The 27,050-nt window shown below is 32.6% G+C and overlaps 1 protein-coding gene and 1 long non-coding RNA gene across 2 annotated transcripts; both read right to left on the bottom strand.

The window, feature by feature from the left end:
- Positions 1 to 2,481: 2,481 nt before the first annotated feature.
- Positions 2,482 to 10,315, bottom strand: LOC109620907 (uncharacterized). Its single transcript, XR_010707556.1, has 6 exons — positions 8,920 to 10,315; positions 8,409 to 8,553; positions 4,217 to 4,436; positions 3,593 to 3,785; positions 3,275 to 3,343; positions 2,482 to 3,152 (listed from the first exon to the last, which is right to left on the bottom strand). It is a non-coding gene; the product is annotated as an uncharacterized lncRNA (long non-coding RNA).
- Positions 10,316 to 13,479: 3,164 nt separating this feature from the next.
- Positions 13,480 to 25,509, bottom strand: LOC117687581 (uncharacterized). Its single transcript, XM_034464354.2, has 5 exons — positions 25,373 to 25,509; positions 22,943 to 23,173; positions 21,714 to 21,968; positions 20,806 to 20,940; positions 13,480 to 20,477 (listed from the first exon to the last, which is right to left on the bottom strand). The coding sequence occupies exons 1-5, from the start codon at positions 25,446 to 25,448 to the stop codon at positions 20,320 to 20,322; spliced, it is 855 nt and encodes a 284-aa protein (XP_034320245.2). The 5' UTR covers positions 25,449 to 25,509; the 3' UTR covers positions 13,480 to 20,319.
- Positions 25,510 to 27,050: the final 1,541 nt, after the last annotated feature.

Consider the following 27,050-nt stretch of genomic DNA (forward strand, 5'->3'; position numbering starts at 1 on the left):
TTGGTAAATTATGCTCAATATTGAATAAAGATTTTTTTCTCCTAAATGCCTTCATGGTGGCTTAAAAAAAAGTGGGCATTAAGGACCAATAAGTTGTCCTGGAAGGTGGTTAAAAGGTCGCTTAAAGATAGTCTTCAAGCTGCCTTGAAGCACATTTTAGAAATCTTTACGCTTTCTTTAAGCCCCCTTTAAATGACCTTTAAGTAGCACATATATATGGAACGCCAAATTAACATATATTCAAATATTTGTACCTATCTTCAAATAATTGTACCTCTCTTCAATTCAATTGTACCTATCTTCAATTCAATTGTACCTATCTTCAATTCAATTGTACCTATCTTCAAATTGAATTAGAGATAGGTACAATTCAATTATACTTATCTTTTATTCATTTGAAGATAGGTACAATTGATTTGAAGATAGGTACAAATGCAATGAATTGAAGATAGGTACAATTGAATGAAATATAGGCACAATTGAATTGAACCTATCTTCAATTACTAAGATATTGGCAATAATGAATACTCCCTGTACAGTACGTCATTTCCGTTACGTCACAACTGGCACAAAAATTTATCAGTATCTTCATCTGGTTGCCAAAGGCAAATCTGCTATTATGAAATGCATCATATGAAAATCTAATATTAAAGTGTTTTATCTTCATAAAGAATTGTATATTTAAAATTAAAATGTCTATCTGGGCTTTCTTTACATATTCTAATGAATATTTATATTAAGTATTTATTAACGGCAAATATTAAACCATAAAATGCCAAGTTTGCAAAAAAAAAATTTAAAAAAAAATCTAAAAAAAATTAATTTCTCTGAAAAATGCATAAAAAAATCTTATGAAATAAGGTTTTTCAATGCTGAAACCCTAGTGTTAAAGTGATGTCCTAAAGATCTATAAAAGAAAAATCAGAGGTGACATTACTGCTCAACACCTTTATATATTAATAAATTTACGACAAAAATGGCGCGTGGCCATACGAAGAATGGACCCCCGAACGAAGCGGTTATGGCAACCAGGAAAATACGATGTTGTGTGTTCCTCCCATTTTAAGGACAAGGACTACAAAATCACACTATTAGGTTGGAATATATTTTTTTTCTTAAACGAATATTATGTTTTTATTAGTTATTTGTGATAAAATATTTTTCATGGGATAAATTTTAATCAACTAGGCCTATAATAAACATGGCCATATTTTTGTGAACAAATGCATGTATACTACATGTATGTTTACCAATGTTTACATTGGTGAAAACCGCGAGCAGAGTTATAATTCACCTCAACTGATATTAATTATAAACAATCAATTTAGGACTGTGGATGTTAAATCCTTTATTTGATTATTTTTAAATTCAACTTACTTTGTTCATTTGTTTACATTTTATTTCAGTTATTGTCCTTTTATTTTGGCTTTGTTTGCTTTGTGGTTTGTTATTATTTTTCAGGGCCTCAATTAACAGAATTTTGATGATAAAGAGCTGGATTTCAACTTCCTTGAAAAAATATGATAATCCTTTTGTTCCATGAAACGTAAGATTCCAATTTTAGTTCAGAATTTTATCTTCATTTTGACAAGCTTTTGACATTTCATGGATGTATTCTTGTTCTGTTATTATCACTTATTTTATGAATTATACAGTTCATTTGTTCAAATGAAAAATATTAACTGAATTATATGCAAGAGCTTTAAAATTGAACATAACATTCATTGATATTATGGAGCTCTTTAAGCAGAAAAAACCTTTTTTTTTAATTTAGGTGAACGTCCAAGACTGAATAAAGGAGCAGTGCCTTCGATATTCCAATTTGCCCTTTCTTTATCTAGTAATGATTTCCTGAATGATGAAAGCCCTAGATGTTTAAGGAGGAAAAACAAAGAAGGCATGCTTGTTACCATTGACCGACATGCACCGGTATGTACAGAAGTTCAGAGTGTTGTCGAAGTAAAAGACACTCCCGAGATTCAGAATTCTTCATCAATCGAGACACCTCAGGAAGACCTGCATGGACAGTTTGATCAGAGTGTGCAGTGTGAACTGAAAACATTTGGTAAATTTTCTGTCAAAATTTTGAAAATGACCCGAAGATGATTAAGTATTACACTGGCTTTTGTGATTTTGAACAGTTCATATTTTTTTTCAACTACCTTGGACCTTGTGTTTCTGAACTGTCCCATCAAACAACACTTATGGATCCTAAGGATCAACTTTTCACGGTACTCATGAAGCTGCGACAGGCTAAAGAAGATGAAGATGTAGAGTTAGCTCTATTTTTGGCATATCAGAATATTCTGTGTCATGCAGATTCAATACATGGCTAAACTTTATGTATTACCAACTGAAAGAGTTACGCATATGGCCATCATAATTATATATTAATAATAATTATAAATAATAATAATTATAAACATATTTAGAAACACTTGCAGTACTTAAACTAAGCACTTTAAAACTTATTTTCTCTTTTTCATCAAAAAGTATAACAAATCAAAGAGTAGAAGCAATGAAAGGTCTGAAAAACTTGGTGTAAAATGTTTCAAGTTTTGGAATAAGTGACCCAGTACAGTATTCCTCATCATAATTGATTTTCTCAACAAACAAGTCACTGAATGTGTACACAACAAAGTAACATGATTTCTTTTGACAAATGTGAAGTTGCCCTTGCACTTGATAATAATGATTGCTTGTCCGTTTCAAAATAACTTCGTTTTTCTCATTATAGTCTAAAAATCTGAAATGCTTGCCAGGAAGAATCTTCTTATTTCTTCCTGAATATGGACATTTTACTTCCACAAGACAATCATCATACAACAATGCATCTGGTGTTTCACCTAAAGGGGTTTAGATCTTGAAATGCATACACCAACTGGTTTTGTTTTACAGCTGTATCTTGACTCAAATGACTTCAGTGCCTTTGACTCATAGTTTTTACCATGTGCCAAGGCACTGTTTTGCATAGCTTTGTTAACAGACATCAGATTTTAACATAGTTTTTTGATATTTCTTCATGAAGTAAGCTTGCAGATTTCTCCAAATCTTGAAGCTGTCAGACGCCAGGATCTGTGATGAAACCATAATTTTGATGATGCTTGTTGTCAAGTTTCTTTTTCGATTCTTCCAACATCTGCTTCAGTTACCTATTTAAAGTTTGAAAACAGTGCATTGTTCATATACATATTTATTTTTTTATTTTTATTTTTATTTTTTTAGCTTAGCAAAGATCTTTGATTGTTTGTAAAAAAAAAATATTTTTTTTTACCTTGTTTGCTTCATCTACCTAGTACTCTGTCATTGGAATTCTAGTATAATAATGGTCGACAGCTGCATCCTAAAAATTAAACATTTAAGTAAAATTGGTAAGAATTATAAACATGATGTTTTAATCTTTAGGTATGTATCTGGTAAAGTTTAAGCTTGAGCAATAATCATTGGGACACATTCAAACAAATATAACTTTTGGCCAGTTAAGATTTACTTGGTAATAGGTTTACAAAAAGATGAAAGTGTTTTTTTAACGTGTTCATACAAGGAGCTAGATATAATGCATGTTAAATAAATTACTGTATAACAAACAAACCTGTACATTGGCCTTTCCGAAAGATATCGGAGAGCAATATCTTCTGATGTCATTGAACAGTAGTTGATTAGTAGATTTCTTACATAATCTTGGTAACCTGGCACTTTACGGAATTTTGCAGGACGCGGATCTTCCAAGGACTCATCAGAAGGCCTTTTCCTTGATAGGATACTTTCTGCATCCACTGGTACCCCTAATAAATACAAATCATACATTTATTTCATGTACAGAATGATATTGTTATTTATTGAATTCAGAAGGACTTAACTAATAAAGAGTATTCAGTTGAGCTGCTCTATAAAGTTAAAATGACAATTATACAAATAGATATTGTACCTATGAACTGTGTAAAATTCTCAATAGTATAGGTCACTCAGAACTGATGGAGAAAAAATCAACAGTAAAATTGGAAAGACTATGTTATAAATAATCTTTGGGATACAATACACAAAATAAATATAACTTGGACTTTGGTAGTTAACTTGGATATCTTCCGGTACATTCCTTAGTTAATAGTGTATAATATGTGTCCTTAGTTAATAGTGTATAATATGTGTCCAAATAAAATGAAAATATCCTACTACATGTATATATACCAAACCTATTTTTGTCTATTGTCCTTACCATGATAGGTTGCTTTTGGCTTGTGAAAAAGCTGCAGATTTTCAGTGCAGCTTTTGTCTATTACAACACTTCCTGTTTCTGTAAAATGCTGCAGCATGAGTAACACAGCAGCTAAGAGCTTTCAGCTCCCATGGGGTCCTTTTCCAGCTGGACATTCGCAGTCACAATTCAAGGTATCACCTGGACTTTTGTCCATTTTCAGTTTATAGTTATAAGAAACCTATAAAGAACATTATTGTATACAGATAGTGTCAGATACATTGGTTTTCCATACGAAATAATTCCCTATGGTCTATCAAATTACCCAATTATTTCATGCAGCAATTCTGCAACTTTTTAGAATCTCAATAGATTACTGATATATTATGATAAAGATTTTTTAAAATCAATTTTAGGTCTTTTGAACTTGATGGCATGGAGGTATAGGTCTGTTGGGTGCGTCTTTTTACCCCAATGAACCCCATTGATACCCTAATGATACCCCAATGAACCCCAATGATACCCCAATGAACTTTGAAATACCCAAATGATACTTAGTATGTTCATAATTGATACACTTAATGAATTTTATGTAACAACATGTTACACAAATGAAATGTCAACTACGTGCCGTTTTTTCACCGATTGGGCCATATCTTGTATTTTTATACTTTCATGTTAAATACTGAAATCTGATTGGTTTAAACCCAGTTGGTAATTCGTTTTAATACCCTCAGCTTTAGCAACACATTTGGCAACGGGTAACACAAAAATTGTTACATGTGCGCAAATCTTGCGCGTACGGTTCGCTATAAAATCCACGTCATTTCCATTTAAAGCAGTAAATTTTCTTTAAAACTAAGACATTCAATATAATAAAATAAATAGTGCCTGTTTGGGAGGGTAACTGTAAAAATTGACACCCCTCGAAAACCATTGTCAACCTCCGCTTGGCGTCGGTTGACAATGGTTTTCTCGAGGTGTCAATTTCAACAGTTATCCTTCCAAACAGGAACTATTTATAAAATGGGAAATGATTAGAATTTTTAAAGCTAAAATTTGACTCAAAGATTGTTTGTGACCTGTAATTATGTCCTGATGGGAGCTTTGGTCATTTGTGCTAGTTCAACATAACTTTAAGAAAAAGAGACATATCGATTCTTTTCCTTTAGAGAAAGACTTCAGTTTTGATATTTTCATTTGTGAGCTTACTCGCAGTACCTCTAGTTTCGTAAAAAAAAAAACACCAAACATTATCAATATATGTATACATGTATACATGTATTAAAATATACAAAACATCCCCAATATCAATAACACAAGGCACCTTTAACGTGTCGGGTCTAATGTATAGATAATATTATTCAATAATTAGTAAATTGTTCCACGATTTCGAATACGTCATTACCAATACACCATTTTTCGTTATACTTTGATTTTGCCCTTATTTCTAAAAACTACAATTTTTGATTTTTCAACATTTATACACAAGTTCCAAGTTATGCAATAGTGTGACAATTCATTTAAAAGTAGTTGTAGACCTTCAACAGATTCAGAGAAAAGTACCATGTCATCTGCATACATTAGTACATGTAGAAGCAAATTTAATGATAATAATTCGTGCTGTATGCATCCAGATTTTTAAAAAATCATTTAAAAATCATTTACATATAGATTAAACAAAATTGGAGATAGCACTTCACCTTGCATAAGACCGACATTGTTACAAAAATAATCGCCTAAGCGCCCATTCACGACAACACAAGATTTAACATCATTATATAAAGCTTTAATAACATTTACATAAAACCTTACTACTTTAAGAAACCCTCCTATTTCAAATTTATCCAGTTTAGTTACATGATAACTTCAAATCTATTCAGATTCAAATATTTATTGAAAGTTTTGAACCTGAGAGAGAATTTCGTATTTTTAAAATATTTTTTGTTAATATCTTACGTAGATTTACATACGGTATATGTTACATGTTAATAATATTGTACACTGTTAACTCACTCACTCACACACACACACTCTCTCTCTCTCTCATTTATACATGTACATTCATTCCACAAAATTACCTAAAAGAAACATTCTTTTAAAAATCAGACCTTCTACATATTTTAAACAAGTATTGTATTTTATATATAGAGGATCTGAATTTTTAACAAATTGTTTGTTTAAAATGAATTCTGAATAAATGGAAAGCCCTTATCATCAAAATTGATATTAAAATCTGCTTTTGATTAATCACCCATTATCTCTTCACTTAAATTCCTCATTAATACTTGTAGCAGAGTAATTTTTGGCAATGAATGAATAAATTAGATTAGAAGAAGTCCCGGGGATCTATATACTTGGGGATGGGGGTGGAAAGGGGGGGGGGGGGGCGACCCTGTCTTCAAGCACCCCTATGTCCATTTTTACCTAGTATATTTTTGTATTGTTCACCATTATATGTGCTATAAGACGTATGTCTTTTGCAAAAAAGAAATTGAATTGAACTAGAAAAATTTCACAAGATGCAAAGAAAATTAATATTTACCATACAAATGTACAACAACGATCACATTTGATAAAGTAATTGACAGACAGTAATCAATTAGTAATCGAGAACACAATATTCATTGGGCGATTTTACGTTTTGAATATTCGTAAGAATATTTCTAATATTTCTGCAAGGCAGAGGGTTTTGGTCAACATATTTATCTTGCATGTCGACATACTTGATAGAAAAATAATTTATACAAGGGGCAGAGATATGTACACTGTTAACTCACTCACTCACACACACACACACTATCTCTCTCTCTTTGAACCTTTATAAAAAAATAATATATACAAGGGGCAGAGATATGCCTTGAAATTTCCATCCTACAAATCTCTAGAATCCAGGAGCTTCCAAGGGCGAATCTCTAAATCTTTAAAAATTCTAAATACTTTTATTAAAGATATTTTAAAAAAAAAGTAAAAAATTCGAAGACTTTTCCGTACAAAATTTCTATAACCCAGAAGCTTCCAGCCTCAAAGCGGCCCCAAATCCCCTGCCTTAAACCCCCATGCATGTAATGTTAAAGTACCATCATGTAATGTTAAAGTATCAGCACGTAATGTTAAAGTACCATCATGTAATGTTGAAATATCAGTATGTAATGGTGAAGTATCATCATGTAATGTTGAAGTACCATCATGTAATGTTAAAGTATCATCATATTATGAAGATTACCTATATGAGGCAGTTGAGGCGTTCCATAGGAAAGGGGTGCGCAATAGCAATTGTAGATTGTCGGTGGGGTGTGTATAAATTTTCATGAACGCGGATGTTTAAGGCGAGTTAACAATTGGACTGATACTTTTAACTATGCACACATTTAAGCAAATCTGATGCAAATAAACACTCAATACGCTAGCGTTTTATAATTTCATTTTATACCATGACAGACATCTTCCCAATTCAAGAGTTTCTGATCCGCTCCGCTATATATAAACCGATTTTTGAGAAGGATCAGAAACCCTTGAATTGGGAAGATGCACGGCAGATTGGTAGTTAATACTTATACTTTATTTGTCAACATTGAACGGATTGTGTTCTACGTCTTTACGAATAAATGATGAATGCAGAAAACGGGAAAGTTGAATGGGATAACCCCTCTCTCCCCAATAGCTTTTTAATTTTGCTCCCCAATTGCTTTAAATTCTTATTTGGGACAGTAATAATAAATTATAGAGAAATTTTACCTTGGAACAAATGGTATATATCATCCATTTCAGTGTGGATTTTTTAAAACCCTGCCAGCTCCTCTAAATATTCAGCAATGGTTTGGATTTTTTAATTTAATTTTAAAGAATAGTTTTTAAAAAAAGAATTAGGAAAATTTTCGGTCAAAAATGAACAAAAACAAAATGGAAAAAAAACACCTTGATATCAATTATATACATTTGCGGTGTTTATTCACACGCTTGCGCAGAAGATCTTTTAACTATGCACACATTTAGTTTCATTGGGGTATTAATATTTCAAAGTTCATTAGGGTATCATTGGGGTTCATTGGGATATCATTTGGTATCATAGGGGTATCATTAGGTGTATTTGGGTATCATTGGGGTAACATTGGGGTTCATTGGGGTATCATTGGGTTTCATTGGGGTTCATTGGGGTAAAAAGACGCACCGATATTTACAATATTTTGCTAAGCTTTTATGAAACTGTTACCTTGTTTTTCATTGCTGCCCCGACAATCCCTGTGAAGAATATGCATTGTCTTTAACAGTAACAGAACATTCCTGCCATCTATTCCCTTGAAACATAGCATAACCCTTTGACACTGCCTTGATGTCCTTTGTAAATTGCTTATCACCTGAAAATATTTAAGAAATGTAGACATTTATAAAGCACAGAAATATTACAATGACTTAATTATCACTGTGAACAACAAATTGAATGCCTTTGGGTATACTATTGTGGCATTTTAGGAGGGACAATTTTTGCAGATGTTGTCTTTTCATCAGTGTTAATGAGAAATAGTTTTGTGTATCACAACTGAGTATATAAACTATTGACCATATAAATTAATTAAAAATGATAAATGGTAAAATCAAATCCATTTGTCAAAGATATAATTTAATTTGTGAAAAAGATTTAGGAAATTGAAAAATTCTCGTGATTTTCTAGTAATTACAGGGTAACACCTTGAAGCTTCTCATTCTGTATTTTAACTTGTTACCTGCCATATGGTAATCAAAGTACTGGTCTATTTGTTCCTTTGTTATTTTTGGCAAGAAAACTTTGTGTTCCTTCTGTAACTGCTGATAGCCTGACAATGGCCAGCCAACGGATACAGGGATAGGGACACTTTCTAATGGAGGGGGCTGAAAATATCTGTTCCTGTCATAGGCTTTCAATTTACAAAATTTTAATACCAAACGGTCTCCGAATATTTCTTTTTAACATTACCAATAGTAAAACTCGCCTTAACTTGATGTGTAAATAAATAAACAACATAAAATAGACCTAGATTTAAAACATAGATTTTAGGAAGCGTTTTTAGTTCGTAGGGTTGCATTTGTAGAGAAAATTCGGGGTTGTGTATAAACACAACAAAAGCTACTGCAACAAATTAACGTCTTTATAAGAAATAATTATATTATGATACGTTTTCAATATACAGTATACGTTCTATGGTGACGATATTTATGTTAATTAATGCAAACAAGCAGGTGAAGTCGTTCGTAATGTATATATGTTTACTACAGTGCATGTTGCATGATTGTATCGAACTTGTCGGGATGAAAGAGGAACATAGCCATAACAAACTTGAATAAAAAAAATAATACATTTCAATAAGATCTGTCCTTCTGCCACCAACACTGGCACCCCTTGTCGCCAATTCAGCCCTCAATTTTGCAACGCTCCATGTCAAATATGATCGCGACGCCATACTTGTATAACCGATAGTACATGAGCGCCATTTAACGCATAATGACGTGGGCGAAACCCATTGTACCTATCTTTAAATGAATTTTACCTATCTTCAAATGAATTAAAGATAGGTATAATTCAATTGAACCTATCTTTAATTGAATTGATTAATTCATTTGTACCTAGGTATCAGGGATGGGGTAATTGAAAAAAGTATTTGTAATTGAGTCTAATTAATTACATTTTTCAAAGTAATTGAAAGTAATTTGTAATTGAGTCTGTCTTCAATTACAAGTAATTGAATGTATTTAAATACATTCCAAAAATATTGTGTATTTTCAATTACTTTTCAATTACATCTCAATTACTTTTTTTCCAAGTTTAAAATATTAAAAGGTGTCTTATAATGATAAATAGATTTTATACATGTTTGGCATGGACTTTTGTTTATACAATAATTATATGTCCCATAATGTTTAATATGTTTTTACAGCATAACACACTGCCCAGGGCAATAGGTAAAGATCTAATTTTGTGGAGGTGTGAACTCCTCTAATACCCAAGAACCCCCATTGATTTTAGACTTAAGGGAGTCAACATATCTCATTTTTGTGGCAATTATTATTTATACATTTATGCTGTACTGCCAAAAGTTGTACTTTCTGAAAAACATAGTTTTAATATGTGAATAAAAATTAATTCACTATAGAGAAAATATTATTCAGAACCAAAAATTAACTCAATGGTACTTAATGAATTTAATTTTTAAAAAAATTCTAGAAATTTTCAAGAAATCTGATCTGAACTGAACTATACAACCTTTAAAAACATAACCATACATAAAGCTCTGTATATCTTAATGCTGTTAATATATGTATATGTTCTCAAGATTTAAAAAAATAAAACTAATAAAGTATTTGAAATGTAATTAATTACATTTATCAAAGTAATTGAGAGTAATTAATTACATTTTAAAAAATCAATGTAATTGTAATTGCAAGTAATTGATAAAATTGTCAATGTATTTGAAAGTAATTAATTACTTTTCAAAGTAATTGACCCCAACTCTGCTAGGTATAATTTTTTAGAGATAGGTATAATTATTTACACCTATCTTCAATTCAATTGTACCTATATTCAAATAATTGTACCTACACATAAAGCTACCTTTAAGCTATCTTTAAGGAGAACTTAAAGATGGTCATTCATCCTGTAAATGTACACAAAAACAGGCCACAAGCCTGGTTTACATAGCTCTGTATCTTGCTTATAGTTCTACGACTGACTCTCAAGTTGTTGTTGATCATACGAACTGCATTAATTAAGCCTTGAAAACAATTAACTATAAATTTAAAATTTGACAAAAATCGTTCCATGCCTTCTAATTTATCAACGATTAATAATCTACTGCAAATTCTTTCTTAAAACCATCGTCTTCATATTTTTTGAGTTTTTACCAACAATCTTTTCCAAGTTGTTAATATCAACACCCGTATTTGTTTCGTCTTTCATACATAAATCTTCATAAAGATTTTCCTTGTGAATGCTTTTATTAGTATCAATGTTTTTTATATCAAAGTTTGATATTTTATCATCTTGATTTGATGTGTTACTACAAAAAGGAAATGCATTGTTTTTGTCGTCTTCTATATTTTGACAAATGCGTAAATCATTCTGTTCTGTGTTGTGGGCACCTCCAAAATCTAATCTACAATATTGTAGATATTATTTTTGTTTAGATTGATTCAATCTATTAGCAAAAAAGCATTATCTTAAAAAAATTAAATCATACAAAACCCACTGTTGATTAAAAAATGTGTTGCTACATCAGCAGATAACACGAAAATTGTGATATAATTTATGTATCTTTCATTAATTTTAAAAATCAATGATACTAATGTACTCTGTATATTGATCTTTTATTCTAGTAAATTATAAGTATTTAAATTTCTAAAGACGTTTTCAATAGTAATTTCACTGCCCGTTTCTTTCTAAGATTTTTGTTTTGTTTTAGACTTAATGTATTGATACGTAATCATTGACGTCTTAAATTCAAAGCTTTATAGCAAAATTAAAATATAATGTTACTGATTAAATAAAAAACTCCTGAAATGAGACATGTTGCGCTTCCCTTGAACAATAAAACCCATAACATTCAATTTTGTCAGTGTTGATAATTATTCACAAAAATATATTTTCAAGAAAACATAACCTCTTAAGACATCGTATTTGTCGCTTGGTTTGGTAAATATATTATTATTATTATATTATTATTATATTATAATTATTTTAAGTTCATTTTATTTCATTGTAAAAACTTCCTGCTACAGTGTGCTATATTAATTGATAATCGACAAAAATACACCATAGGCAACAGATTGAAACCAAGGTAATTGTAATTATGAGATGCATTGTACTTATTTTTTCATCACGGAAAAGCAAGGTCTGTCTCTTTACAAATATCGATTTCGTAACAATAAAAACTAGTAACGAAAATTGGTTGGTTTGCGTTAACAATTTTGTGACATTTCTATAAAAAGTGTGTTTTGTTTTCATTTAATGGGTTATTTTCGAATTTTACGCATATCTAACTCACGTCGAGTACAGCACTTACCATTGGAACTGAATTATATTACAAAGGATTTTGATTGCATGGTACAGGGTGACAGATATAGATTAAGTTAGAGATTCAGTTGTAAACGTCAAATATATATGCATTCTACTTTTTAAAGGCTGTTAAATAAAGGCAATCGTATAGGTTAATGTATTCGCACATATAAGAAATTATTAATACTATCCACTTCCCCACACTCTGTAATAGTTAAAGCATTTAAAACACAATCAGTATTTTTCCAGAACATTTGAAAATAATATACATGAAAATGAGTTTCATTCATTTTTGTGTAGTATAGAACAAGAATAAGGTGATCTCGCCCTTTGAAAATGAACGTTTCTGGTCAAGGCGGTGTTTCAATGTAAAGTGTATTAATAAGAGAATATAATTTTTAGTATATACTTACCGGCGCATAGTTACTTACATTGTTATGCACACAAATTCAATATTGCAGTAAGAATGTCCATGTGGCTATAGCAGGTGACATTATCAACAGCTTTATCAGTTCAATGCACGTACATGTTATCAAGCATTATATTTTTCTGGATTTTAAAATCGTTGTAATATTGCTGTACCTACTGTTCATTTAAAGATACTTTGTGAAACCTTTTTCTTTTTTACTAAACTGCATTGGGTCTTCTTCAAGAGGAAGAATGATGATGAGCAACAAAAGCCAAAAGGGAGCTGCAGGGTTGATTCCCTTTCTGACATCCAGGAAAGTCGTTAGAATTGGTACTTGGAACACCAGAGCAATGTAAGAAGCCAGGGGAACAGCACACGTGGCGAATGAGATGAAGCGCTACAACACCTGTCTCTTAGGACTGAGCGAGATGAGGTGGCTGTAGCCGGGACAGATAAGACTAAACACTGGAGAAACGCTGTTGTATTCTGGACACACTGAGGAGGGAGCCCATCACACAGAAGGCGTAGAACTGATGTTATCCATGGAGGCACAAAGAGCTTTTATTGGTCGGGGACCTGTTAACTCCAGGAAAATAACAACAAAGTTCAGCACTAAGAGTAGCAAGATCAATTTGAACATCATCTAATGCTACGCCCCACCGAACGACGCTGATGATGAATAGAAAGATGCATTTTACCAGCAATTACGGACAGTTCTTGATAAAGCAGGGAAGAAAGACATGACAATACTAATGGGCGATTTCAATGCCAAGATTGGAGCCGACAACACTGGCTACAATGAAGTCATGGACACTCAAGGATTGGGCCGCATGAACGAGGATGTTGCTGATCTGGGTCCGCCGCCATAAAACATTCTTAAGTCTGAGAATGTTCTCAAGTCTGAGAATATTTTCAACTCCACAATTCTCAGATTCAGCCCCGCCATAAAAAAGTTGGGCAAAATAAAAATTCTCAAATTCTGTTTTATTCTCAGATATTTGAGTCTACAAAAATGTAGACTTAAGAATATTCTCAAGCAAACAAAATGGCTGTCCTTACAGAAGATTGCATCGAAATCGAAGACGACCTAATGTTTTAGTTCGTCCGAGGGTTTTCAGATATAGAAGTAATCCCTTGGATCAATTGGAGACGATTGAGGAGTTCGAAATCTATCATCCTAATAGATTTTGAAAGACACCATTAATTTCATCGTCAAAGGTGTTTAGGATCAGGTGATCACAGACACCAAGAGGGCTTCACTTCTGCAGGTCTTACTGTGTTTTGTTGCGACTGGGGCCCACCTTCGCCTGATTGTGGACAGTCTCGGAATTTCAGAGTCATCTGTTGGAAGATCCGTCAGAGCTGTTGCTGCCGCCATCGTCGCTGTTTTTGCCAGATCCCAAATCATCTTTCCTGTCGGTGAAGTGGCAACAAAAGTAAAGGAGCTAGGGTTTCAAAAGAGTTGCAGGTGCATGCACACACAATACAAACACTATATCTTGCTTTTTCAAATAAAATTCCTTGTCTCTTACACTGTACATATTCATTCCAATTTTTGATAAATACATTGATTTATATAGATATATCTATATATTTATGCAGTCTCTCTCTCTCTCTCTCTCTCTCTCTCTCTCACAATAAAAATTTAAAATGTTTATAAGTAGGATGAATCATATGAAGTACATGTACTTGTATTTAATAATTTACTTCAGAGAGTGCATCAAGTAAGAGAAAGCTTGAAGAATTGGAAGAAATCAATTTAACTTTAGACAACCAGCGACTAGAGGAAGAGATTCTTAAAATCTAAGAAGAAAAGGAAGTGTTAACTCTGAAAAAAAGTTCTACTCCTCAAAAAACAGAAACTTATTTTGGACATTCAAACTACTTATCTATCTGTTCTAGCTGAAATGTAGGGCAATGCGCATTCATAATAATTTAGTCAACTCTCCGATCTACATACACTCACATGCTAAATGTCGTTAATTTATTCTTTTTTCTTTTAACATTTCATTGAAAACAAATTTAATTTGCAATTTTGACAAACATTTAAATAGGTTTTTGTTAATAGTTATCCTACTTTGGATTGGTATCAAATTTGAGTAACAGAGAGATGTTAAAATACCTTAAGTTTATACATGTATTATTATGACAAAAGTGGAGGTAGTGGGGGGCCACCACCAGTCTTGGGACGCTTCAGCCCATCAAGCTTTTCTTTACCTTCAAAAAGAAAAGATGTGAAACAATAAGAGTCTTTTAATAATAATTCATAGTTATCTATCATTGTCCTTTAAACCTGGAGTGGCTTTTTTTTAACTTTATACATTATATTTTCATGCATAAAAACATTCTTAATTGCCATTTCATTAAATTATTTTAATAAATAATGAAATATATATTGTCAGTTATCCATATCATTGGTATATCGAATACTTAATATGATTTGGTCACTCGATCGATCCAGTTTTATTGGAATTCTATCATTTTTAATTATATGACTTAGGCTTTTTGTAAATAGTAATGTAATACCGGATCATTTGCAGACACCAGATGAGTGTAAAATTTATATATATTTATGTACAGTTTATTGGGTATTCAAAAACTCAAAATATATATGCCCAATAGACTCATAGGTCCAGCATGTGTAAAATTTAACAGTCAAAAATCGCTGAAAGCATCAATTAATCTGCTTAATTTTTCATTCAATTTGTGTAAATAGATTGATAAAAAAGATAAATCATACATTCACCATTAAATACACACATAGACACTTATTTCTTGACTTCACATTGTAATACTTTTTTCTTCACCTCCTCCCATTCCCTTCTTTTAATGTCAAACTGTCTACAATAAAGGAGAGCCTATTAATGTATGCACGCGGAACTATAAATAGAAATGGAAAACACCATTGACCAAACTGTAAAGGAAAAAAAAAACTACGAAATGCATTATGAATCATGTCTTGAGAATTACTCAGCTAAGAATATTCTCAAGTGGCTTTATGGGGGTGATTTTGATAATTTTCTTAGCTGAGAAATTCTCAAGACTTGAGTTGAGAATTTTTCTGAGAATTCTCAAAGTTTTATGGCGGTGGACCCTGTGCTCTCTTAACCAGTTTGCGATTAGACGAAGCTTCTTCTCTCACAAACGGATTCACAAGGCCACATGGAAATCACCAGACCACATAACAGAGAATCAGATCGACCACATCTGCATAAACAAGAAATTCGGTAGAGCATGGAAGGATGTCAGAGTAATGAGATGAGCAGATATTCCATCAGACAACCATCTACTGATGACAGCAGTTAGACTTCGTCTCAAGATGTTCAATAACACAACAAACAAGATGAAAAAATACAATGTCAGTCTCCTCAAGACAAAGGAAGTGAGAACAGCATCCACACCAGCCTGTCTAACAGATTCCATCCATTATAAGATTAGCTAGAAAGCACTGAAACCAACATCACAACTCAGTGGGAGCTTATCATCGAGATGTTGCGAGATGTGAAGAAGTCCTTGGAAGAAAAAAAACTCAGCACAAAGAGTAGATATCTGCAGACACTATGAAGATGTTAGATGTGAGGAAGGACAATAAAGTGGCACTGAATAACAGCAAGACAAGGGCAGCAAAAGCAAAAGCTCAGAAGGAATACATAGCTACAAACAAAGAAGTAAAGAAAAGCATCAGGAAAGTTAAACGTGATCATATTGACAACCTAGCCAAACAAGCTGAAGAGGCAGAAGAACAGGAAAACTTGAGGAAACTTTATGGTCACCAAGGAGCTCTCCAACAAGTTTCAACAGACACACAAGCAATTGAAAGACAAAAATGGGAACCCTCTCACGACAACTGATGAACAACTGAAGAGATGGGTGGAGCTTTTAAATAGACCAGCACATGGAAGACCTCCGGACATACAGCCAGCCGACACTTTTTTCGATCAACTGTGACATTCCAACAAAAACAGAGATCAGGAGGGCAATCAACATGCTCAAGAATGGCTCTTGTCAGTGCCAGGCAAGGTCCTCAACAGGATACTTCTTGAGAGAATGAGCAAGGCAGTCGACCCAAAACTCTGCAATCAGCAGACTGGATTCAGAAGCAACAGATCGTGTGCTAACCAGATAGCTATCCTACGTTTCAAACTTAAACAATCACTGGAGTGGAAATCCTCATTTTATGTCAACTTCATTAATTATGAGAAAACGTTTGACAGTGTGGACATAGAGACTCTCTGCAAGATACTGAGACACTATGCAGTACCCGAGAAAGTTGTCTCCCTAATTTGTATCAAATACCAAGGAAAAATACGGGATCCGCGTTGGCTGTAGTGTACCAAGGCATGAAATGTAGAGTTACCCATGCTGGCCAAATGTCTGACAGTTTCAAAATCAAAACAGGAGTTCATCGAGGATGTTTGCTGTCGCCATTACTCTTCGTCCTAGTTATCGATTGGATTCTGAAGACTGCCACATCAGACAGGAGGATTGGAATACAGTGGACACTTTAGACACAACTTGACGACCTAGACTTTGCTGATGACCTGTCTCTCCTCTCACACAACCACAATAAGATGCAGGACAAGACAGCTCGCCTGGAAACTACATAAACAGGAATTGGACTAAAGATCAACCTGAAGAATACAGAATTGATGAAGATAAACACCACTGCCCTGATACCAGTTATAGTTGGTCATCCATCAAAGAAGTCGAGTCCATAATCTACCTTGGGAGTGTGGTGGGCAGACTGGGTGGCACAGAGTCTGACATCAAGTCAAGAATTTGGAAGGCAAAGACTGCATTTTCCATGCTGAAAAAAATGGTCCTTTAAAAACATCCTCTTTACCACCGAGCTGCGGATCCTTAACTCCAATGTGAAATATATCCTACTATATGGAGTGGAGACCTGGAGGACAACAAAAACATCTAAAATGAAAGAAAGCAGGACAAGAAGCGATAGAAATGCAAATAAGACGTCGGAAGTGGGGCTGGATAGGACACACCTTGAGGAAACTACCATCCAGCATTACACATCAAGCCCTTACCTGGAACCCACAGGGCAAGAGGAAAACGGGACGTCCAAAAAATTCTGAAGGTGAGATGCAGAGGCAGAGCTACAAGTACTAGATATGACCTGGTGCAGTGCCGCCAGAGCAGCCCAGAACCATGTTCGTTGGAGGACTGTTGTTGATGTTACTCGCGGAACGACAGGCCTAAAAAAGGAAGTAAGCACAATGTTAGACTATATTTTTACAAACTCGTAGTGTACAAAATATTTAGTGACGGATAACTTTCCATCAAGTCAGATCACTTACCTGTACTTGCAAAATAAGATCTCAAATGTATTCACCATAACTAAGTTTGCCCAAACTTACACCTCCCAGCATGGCACAAAGCAACATCTGGTTGTACAATACAAAGAGCATTTTCATCCTCAACAATTATGCTGATGAACTAGGACTCTGTGACTGTTGCTATTCCTCAATCCGGTTTCAATCATACACGCGTCCGGGCTGGACTAGAAATGTCAATGAAATACATGTGTATTTTAATTTATCTTCTACACGCATGTCTGCAAATACTTTATTAATTGTGTCATTGTCGTATACTAAATCCTCAATATGGCATATATAACGTCAACGTGTTTGTAAACACAAATTCATGTAGTTTAAAATTGACATTTAATTAATGTGTAAGTTATTGAAATCTTTTAATTAAAAATAAAAAAAAAATACAAGAATTTATTTACATTGATTTCTTTCATATGATTCTCATATGATTACATTTGTGTTATACATGTACATATGGTCTTTAAGGAGTCATATGTTTATTGCTTCATATGATCCACATATGAGTGTTCATATGATTTCCACATGATCTGTCACATCTGATACTCATATGATTAAACTTGTGTAATATACATGTATATGATTTGATACACATATCGTCCACATATGTTTATCATATGAAAGGCAATACATATAAAAATCAAATGTGGCGAAATTGCCTATGGATTATATTGATTTAGTTGAAGAGTAAAATGAGGAAAACTAGGAGAACTTGTTGATGGCATCCATGAATCTCTATGTAACAAACAAATCGAAAATTACAATACCTTATATGATTTTTCAGTGAACGATCTTTTTTTTATCATTGTTGGTTTGTACAATTTATTGTATTTTCAAAAGTTTTCAAACAACGATATTCTTACAGATTACATATTGTTGTTGCGTTTCAAAAACACAACAACACTATAGTTTTTATTATTTCATCTATCATTGAAAATCTACAACGCCATCTGCTGCTTTGTAATGCGTGATGATAAACGGGTAAACTGGCCGGTAAACGACTAAAAAAAGAATGTCTTTATATAAATAAATAGTCTTTATGACTTTATATTATTAGATCTGAAAACAATTAAATATTTGTATTTGCTGAGGTCCAGTATTTTGTTGAATTTTTTTTTAGTGATGGCATACCAAATTTGTGTGATATAAAAAAAGAAATATACAATGATAGTTATGTACTATAGTAAACACTTACAGGGGTGTTTAATCCATAAAAAAGTGTTGAGGACTAAATTTTATTTTGTTTGTTTCAGATTAATGATATTTCCTTTAATAATTCAATTAAGCATCAGCTATATTTGCAAATCATTATTTTCCCCTTTAAATCGATTTCTTAATATAATAAGTTAATATGTTCAAACATGGAAATGTTCATTTCAGTCTGTTCTTCGGGATATTCTCTGGAAGTTTCCTTAGTCTTAGATATATCTTTCTCAACATAACAATCGCTAGGAGGAAACAAATAAACGGCTATTTTTATTCATGTTGTGATCATGTTTTGCTTGATATAAGTACTTCACAAAACATGCACACCTACATTTTCTCTTTATTCTAGTAATTGACATTTTTAAACATTACACGTACAATATATATCATTACCAATGTTCTGAAAAAAAAGTTAAACACAATTAGCCTTTGTTTCTTTTAAGGTGATACATTTTACAGGATCAGAAAACAAGTGATTAGACATGAGGAAAAGTGTTTGACACCAGCGATATTAAACTTACCATGTTGCCTCGTAAGGTCATGTATGAATGAAATTAAAAAATGACGCATTTATGTGCGTTTAAAATTCAAGTTATTTGCATTCAATATCTTGAAATGCGAAACTCAAGTTTGATGTCTTAAAAAAGATGAATATAAAGAAAAAATGAAGAAGAGAAGATGCCCAGAAAAAAGTTCCCTAAAATATGCATTCATTTAAATTAGGTTTATCAACCTCTACAAGGATATGAAGGATCGGCCCTTAAAACGCTAGATATCCTTAAGATATCTTAAGAAAAACCCATAATTTCTCAACACGTCCTTGGAATGATAAGAGCTTTCATTTAACATTTAAAAGAGTGACATCCATATCTAACTTGATTAAAAAAAGTCTAACCCTTCAAAAAGAATCCGTACAGATTCCAAAAAACATGCTTCATTGTCGAATATCCACTCAAGTCTAAGCTCACCTTCTGAAATTCAGCTGGAATATCTTCTCGTTGTTCGCAACGAAATCGCGTCTAGGTTTTCTTTCTTTTAGCAGCCAAAGAGCACGCAATGAAAATTAACCTATTCGTACTTTCAAATTCATTATGAAAAGTTAATTTTTGTTTATTTCATGTTTCTGTTATATTTCTGTCTATTCACATATTAAAACATTTTCCCCATTGATATAAAATATATTTGGTATTGCAGTCAACGAAGATATACAAACAAAACATTGTAAATATTCGATACGGTTCAGAGGAAAGTTCTTACTTTTTTTAACGTCTGTGTCCCTTTCAGCCATGAAGACATCTAGAATCACAAAAACCATCTACAGTGTTACAACCATTACATCTTTTGTTGCATTTGTTGGTACAATTGAAACAAACTATCTATATGTCTATCCATCTATCTGGATCGATTAATTCACCGATAAATCGAATATTCCTCTTTTTCTGTCTTCGTTCTGTTTTAGTGTCGATAAATATCTATCTATCATCACGTCAACTTGTACAAATTCTGTTCAGGGGCACAGTACATGTTTTTTCTCTTAAAAACTAATTTCATTTACAAAGGAGTTGAAAGTCAATATATTCAAACGCACGTGATAAAAAAAAAATATAGGTACTAGATGAATTACCTAATTCACACTGGTGTCCTCTATACTTTGGTTTACAACCCTGACAGATGCCCGTCTCTATGTGACAGTACTGACAGTTAATATCTGGACAGGGAGAGGAACAGTTAATTCCATAGTATCCATTTGTAGGGCATCCTGAAATAATACATTGCAATATCTAGCTTTAAATAAGAAAATTATATAAGAACATAACAACTTTTTAAATTGTTACGCTCGAAAATATATACGATGCATTATTCAAGATATAGACATGTCTTTCTCACAAAACTTTGCTCTTGAATTCCTATGTACTGATAATATATATATATATATATATATATATATATATATATATAAATATATATATATATATATATATATATATATATATATAAATATATATATATATATATATATATATATGTATATGTATCAATACTCTTTAAACTATTTTAACTGCAATTTAAATGTCACATTCATCCTCATTTTAAACCTTGTATAAGTTGACCGTACATGTCAGGCACCTGGTGCTAAACAAAATCATTTTTTGTGTGTGCAAAAATCAGTATTAAAAATGAATAAAACATTTTGTATTTTTGTTATGTTATTAAGTCAAATTATAAACATGTTTGTTTAAAGTCGCTGACATCATTCTAAAAATAAAGAAAAGGTTTATTTTTTCTTCTCTAGTGTTTAGAGGCAATATCAATACAGATAAAACCAGGGTTTTGGGGTACCAAAAAAAAAGAAATATATGTTTGAAAAAGTAGCCTGTTGACCGGTTTAAGCACGATAAGTGTTATTAAGTAAGGTTGAACAAAACCTTGAAATGATAATATCATAATTTTGAAATACGGCTCAGGTGGGATAAAAAATAATAAAAAAAAGATAAATATAGAGATACATCAATGAATAAAGTAAACACTCACCATACACTTCAACCTCGCATAAGTTGATTTGGGTATGTGCAGAATAATCTATTGGGTATGAACCATTCAACAGTCTTTCGTTGTAGTATATGACGTATTGACCAGGTATGGAACAGTTTGTGGTGAACACAGCAGGGATGGTGCGTTTCGTAAAATTGTTGTCTTTGAAACATAAAATTCCCTGTGATATATCAGTTGTATTTGACACATACAAGGAGAATCCCAGAAAAGACGACGTGTATGGATTAGAGAGTCCTGAAATGAACAGCGCAGAAAAAGATTCAGGTACCGTGATAACTATTACACACACACACACACACACACACACACACACACACACACACACACATATATATATATATATATATATATATATATATATATATATATATATATATATATATATATATATATAATCCAAAATGAGTGAAAGGTGATATCACACAGTATAAATAATCAAAAAAGAAAAAGAAAATGAACAGTTCCAAAGTTTCTATTCACTAGCGCTTTCTGGATTTACATCCTTCTTCAGGTGAACGTTTAATGCAATATGCACGCCCATAATATTGTGACAAAGGAACTTGCATGATACAATATAAAGGAATCGAACAGTGTGCTACAACTTTAAGCAAACGTTCACCTGAAGAAGGATGTAAATCCAGAAAGCGCTAGTGAATAGAAACTTTGGAACTGTTCATTTTCTTTTTTGATTTTATATATATATATATATATATATATATATATATATATATATATATATATATATATATATATAAGATGCAAATTAATAGCAATGAAATAATTAAAAACTCAATATAACCTGAAAAACATGCATCAAGTATAACAAATGATTTGCTTATAGTTGTAGCACACTGTTCGATTCCTTTATATTGTATCATGCAAGTTCCTTCGTCACAATATTATGGGCGTGCATATTGCATTAAAACCAATTCAAGTTATATTCAAATTTAAACAAACTAATGTTAATAGGTCAATTAACTTTGACAGTAACTCAAATTCAAAACTTTTAAAACGCTGATTCATTCCACAATGATACGATTTTTAATGATGCAATATGTTAATATGTTCATTTTGATGTATTCGACTCACACCAAAGTGTGCACAGATGTCAACGAGTCTATGTTGCACATTTTGTTTTCCTATAAATTTGTAGGAAAAAACAAACAGAAACCAAACAAACAAACAAGAAGTTCCTAATATGACTTTACCCCATGGAAAATTGCCTGTCATAAAGTAGATGGTGATGTGATGGATGCTGAGGATGTTAGTCAGGTTCACCCACCATGTGGGAGTTTCTTCATAGAATGAATATACACACTGTCCTCCATTCCAGGTCAGATCTGCCTTCAGTCCGTCTACAGCATTGCCTGAGTCATAGGTGTCGTCCCCAGGTATATATGGGAACTTCTGGTATGTCGGTTTATTTAGAGCCACATTAACTGTAAATAAAACACCCCACTGTACACAAACTTGTTATCGGATAGTGATCAAGTAGCAATGTGATATGTTCGTCTATACAGATGCAATATTTAGGTTTGTTATATTCAGTAGTATAATCTCACTATTTATCTCTATATACACGAATAGACAATGATTGTAATATTAGCTCTTCCGAAAAATATTGACATTTCAATATATTTTATATTTATTTGAATTAATCGTTTCTGATTTGTTGATTTGTAAACGGTGACGTAAATAAATCTTCGCGACCCAAAAACAATGATAAATCTCGAAAACGGACAAATCTGTTTGAAGAGTGCAATTAGGGAAAAATACGTTATATCACCAAGTAAGTCGATTTCATTACGTAACTAAAATATTTTTTATAGTATTGTCATTACTTCAGAATGTATACTGTCGAAACATATATGAATCATTTGTGCAGTTGCCTTAGTATCTGTGGATGCGATAGTCCATTTTAGCTAACAAGGCATGTAACACTCTCGCATAAGTAATCCACCTTGTGTTCGACAGTATATAAATAGTTAAAAATTTCAACAAAGAAGAACAAGAACGGTCGACAACAAAGGGGGGGGGGTATTGAAAAACGCTTAAATCTTAAGTTTTCCCCTTTTAAAAATATTTGACTTGAGAAAACTCTACGACCGACAAAAATGTTTGAATAAGTTGAAAACAAGGTTTTCTTTTAGAAAAAAAATAACTTTTCGTGAGGTATGCTTGTCCATTTAACTCGCAAAATAATCCACTATTTCTATCTTCGTCACACCACTTCTTTGGATACTTCATTTATGCTGCTTTTTTTCCGGTCAGACAGTAGAATCCAAAGCTAGAAACATCGTTTTAAGATTACCACATACATAATAGGCTTTCTTTTTAGCACGGACAAAATCTTTTCACACACTCTAAACGATTTATATATCCAAGATGGACGGTAAGACTTACAAGAACACCAGAACTGTCATGAACGAGTGAGTCAAGTATTGAATGACTCATTACTCAACAATGAATTAACGTTCTTTCTCCTGCTGACTTGTAAGCAGCTGACATCATATTAATACCTCAATGTGATCACTTGATAGAAACAACTGAAAATCCTGTTTGTCTACCAAATATGTCCGGAAATATTACAGATGCAACTTAAAAAAAAAATTCCGCCCAATAAAGATGACCATGATAAACATTTATTAACATCATTTTGTTTTGTTTAAAATGATCTTTTATAAACAAAATTGAAAAAGATATACATGGATATAATCAAGTTACGTTTAAATTTGCTTAATGTACATATCATCCCTTTTGGTTAAAAGGGGTAATTTTAAAGAGACAGTACGGCGCATCTTATAAAAAAAACCCGACTAGAAAACAATATCCGAATGGGTTCGGTATTTTTGTACTACTTATGAATGTATAAAATTTTAGAAAATTACGAAGTTCTCCATGAAATAAATCTAATTATTTCATTAAAATTAATAATTACGTATAACCTATCACATATCTACATCGCAACGTGTTACGGGGTTCAGCCTTCTATACTATTATTCATGCATATGTATTGTAAACAAATCACATGCGGGGCTTCTGATGATTCTCCTGGACATGTTTGTTGATAAAGATATGTTTTTTCTACTTCTCTCAGGTAATAATTGTTCAAAATTTTTACATAACCACAATTATTATTTTGTAAGCATGTAATTTTCGTGTGTATCATAGGAGTTTTACAACCTAAATTCATTTGTGTAATTGAGGCCTCTTCAAGGGTTATTTGATATATTTATGTCAGTTCATATTAGAATGAACCGAAATTGGTAAACCATTTACAAATTATCGAGTAAGTGACGATGTGTTCCGTTTAAAAATCCCTCTAACCTCGTATACCATGATGACCGTAGTCGGACGGAGATCTTGTAGTTTTCAGCACGTATCAATTACTGTCAATCAAAGCCCACGTGGTACAAATAAACGATATATGTACGACCCTTTAATTCCCGGAACTTTATATTTACGTTAATTAGGTATGTGAAAGGGATTTTTGTGTACTTCAGCTATTACCATGAACGTTATTTCTTATTTCCTAACGATACAATGGGTAAATCTGAAGTTATTCACACGTGTTTTCAGCTATACTGTCTCTTTAGTATTACTTACTGTGAAGTAAATATTTAAAGAACTGTACATACCGTAGCATTGAGACAACTCTAATACACATAGATATAACAGCAAAGTCAATGAAGTTATTATGGCAGTAGAATACATTTTCACAAGTCATTTGGAGAAGATGTAGACGGCAAACATTCTCTCACATACCATACAAAAATCCCCTTTAATTTTAAACCGGAACTCTCTACATAATCACAAATCATGGAGATTTTACCCCCTTTTTAAATGTAATCTCGACAATTTGTCATAAGTGCATCTTATGCTAACGTGTGTTTTTTCCGTTTTCTTAGAATAAGTCGTATAAAAACAATTGGGGATAAGGAGACACCAAGTGGTTGTTGAAACAATATAAAAATAATTAACACCACAGTAACGCAAGAAAGTTGATTGTATGTATTATGTTTTTGGGCTGTGCCTGTCCAAGCGACTATCCTTGTGAGGTCCTGGAGCTTGTCTGTCTGGTGGGGTAGGAGGGAAAATGCAGAGAATTTACGGTGTGCCGCTAAAGGGGGAGAGGGGGGTATTCCTGCCTGGCTTCCTCAAAACTTATCCTCATTCGTGTTACCGTGTCGGGAAGGCACCATAGCTCTCACGTTAAAGCTTTCAATTCATTACTTTGAACCACATAGGACATATGACAACAATATGTGTTTGATAGATATAGAGCAAAATGCTCAGAGATAGCAAACAGACGCCACAGCACAAAGAAAGTGAATATGTCATTTTTTTTCGAAGTAGTTGTCTCGTGGCTCCAATTTTGCAAAAAGTGTTAGTAACGATTATAAAATCATTACAAAAGAATTAATGAACATTTAGGACATAACTTATTAAACAGCCCTGGTAACAACTCAATGTTTTTACAAATATTTTAAAATTTTATAGATGATAATTTATCTCTTTTCTGATATTTTAATAAAAAAAATATATAAACATATACTGTAAACCAACTTTTATTCATGACAGCTTTATTTTGTGATATACCAGAGATGAACTGGTTCGCATCAGCTTTTATTTACACGATCAAGATGTAGATTATATGGATTATAAAATACCATAGACCTTTGAGGACTGTTTCGCGGCGAGAAGTATTTTCAACAACAGATACATTTCTCGCACACGAATTAACGTTGATTTACAGTTTTGATATGCTAGTTTTTTGATAACAAAACTTAGAATGTTAGCCACTCCGTCTTCAAAGAACTGTAAGCTGTCATTAATCCAAGTTGTAAATTAACATTTAAGTTAAATTGTATGGTTTTAGTTCACCTGAGCTGAAAGCTGTAGTGAACATTTCTGATCACTTTACGTCCGGCGTCCGTCTGTCTGTCCGTCCATCTGTATTTTTTAAAAATATTTTTACTTCCTCTCCAGACCGCTGAGCCAATTTAAACCAAACTTGGTTTAAAGCATTTTTGGATGATGGGGATTCAAGTTCGTTTAAATGAAGCGTCACGCCCTCTTTTAAAGGGAGTTAATTAAGAAGCATTAAAACAGTGTTATTTTTCAAAATCTCGCTCAAAAACCATTTCACCAGAAAAAAATTATTATATGAACCCATCCTCATGTAGTGTCAATTTCATTTTTTTTTTCAGATCATGAAATCCGGGGGTAGGGTTAGGCCACAATGGGGGGGGGGGAGGGGTGTCAAATTTTACGTAGGAATATTTAGAAAAAAATATTCTTCTCAAAAATCGATTG

This window comes from Magallana gigas, chromosome 1 (genome assembly GCF_963853765.1).
Source record: "Magallana gigas chromosome 1, xbMagGiga1.1, whole genome shotgun sequence".
Classification (NCBI taxonomy): Eukaryota; Metazoa; Mollusca; class Bivalvia; order Ostreida; family Ostreidae; genus Magallana; species Magallana gigas.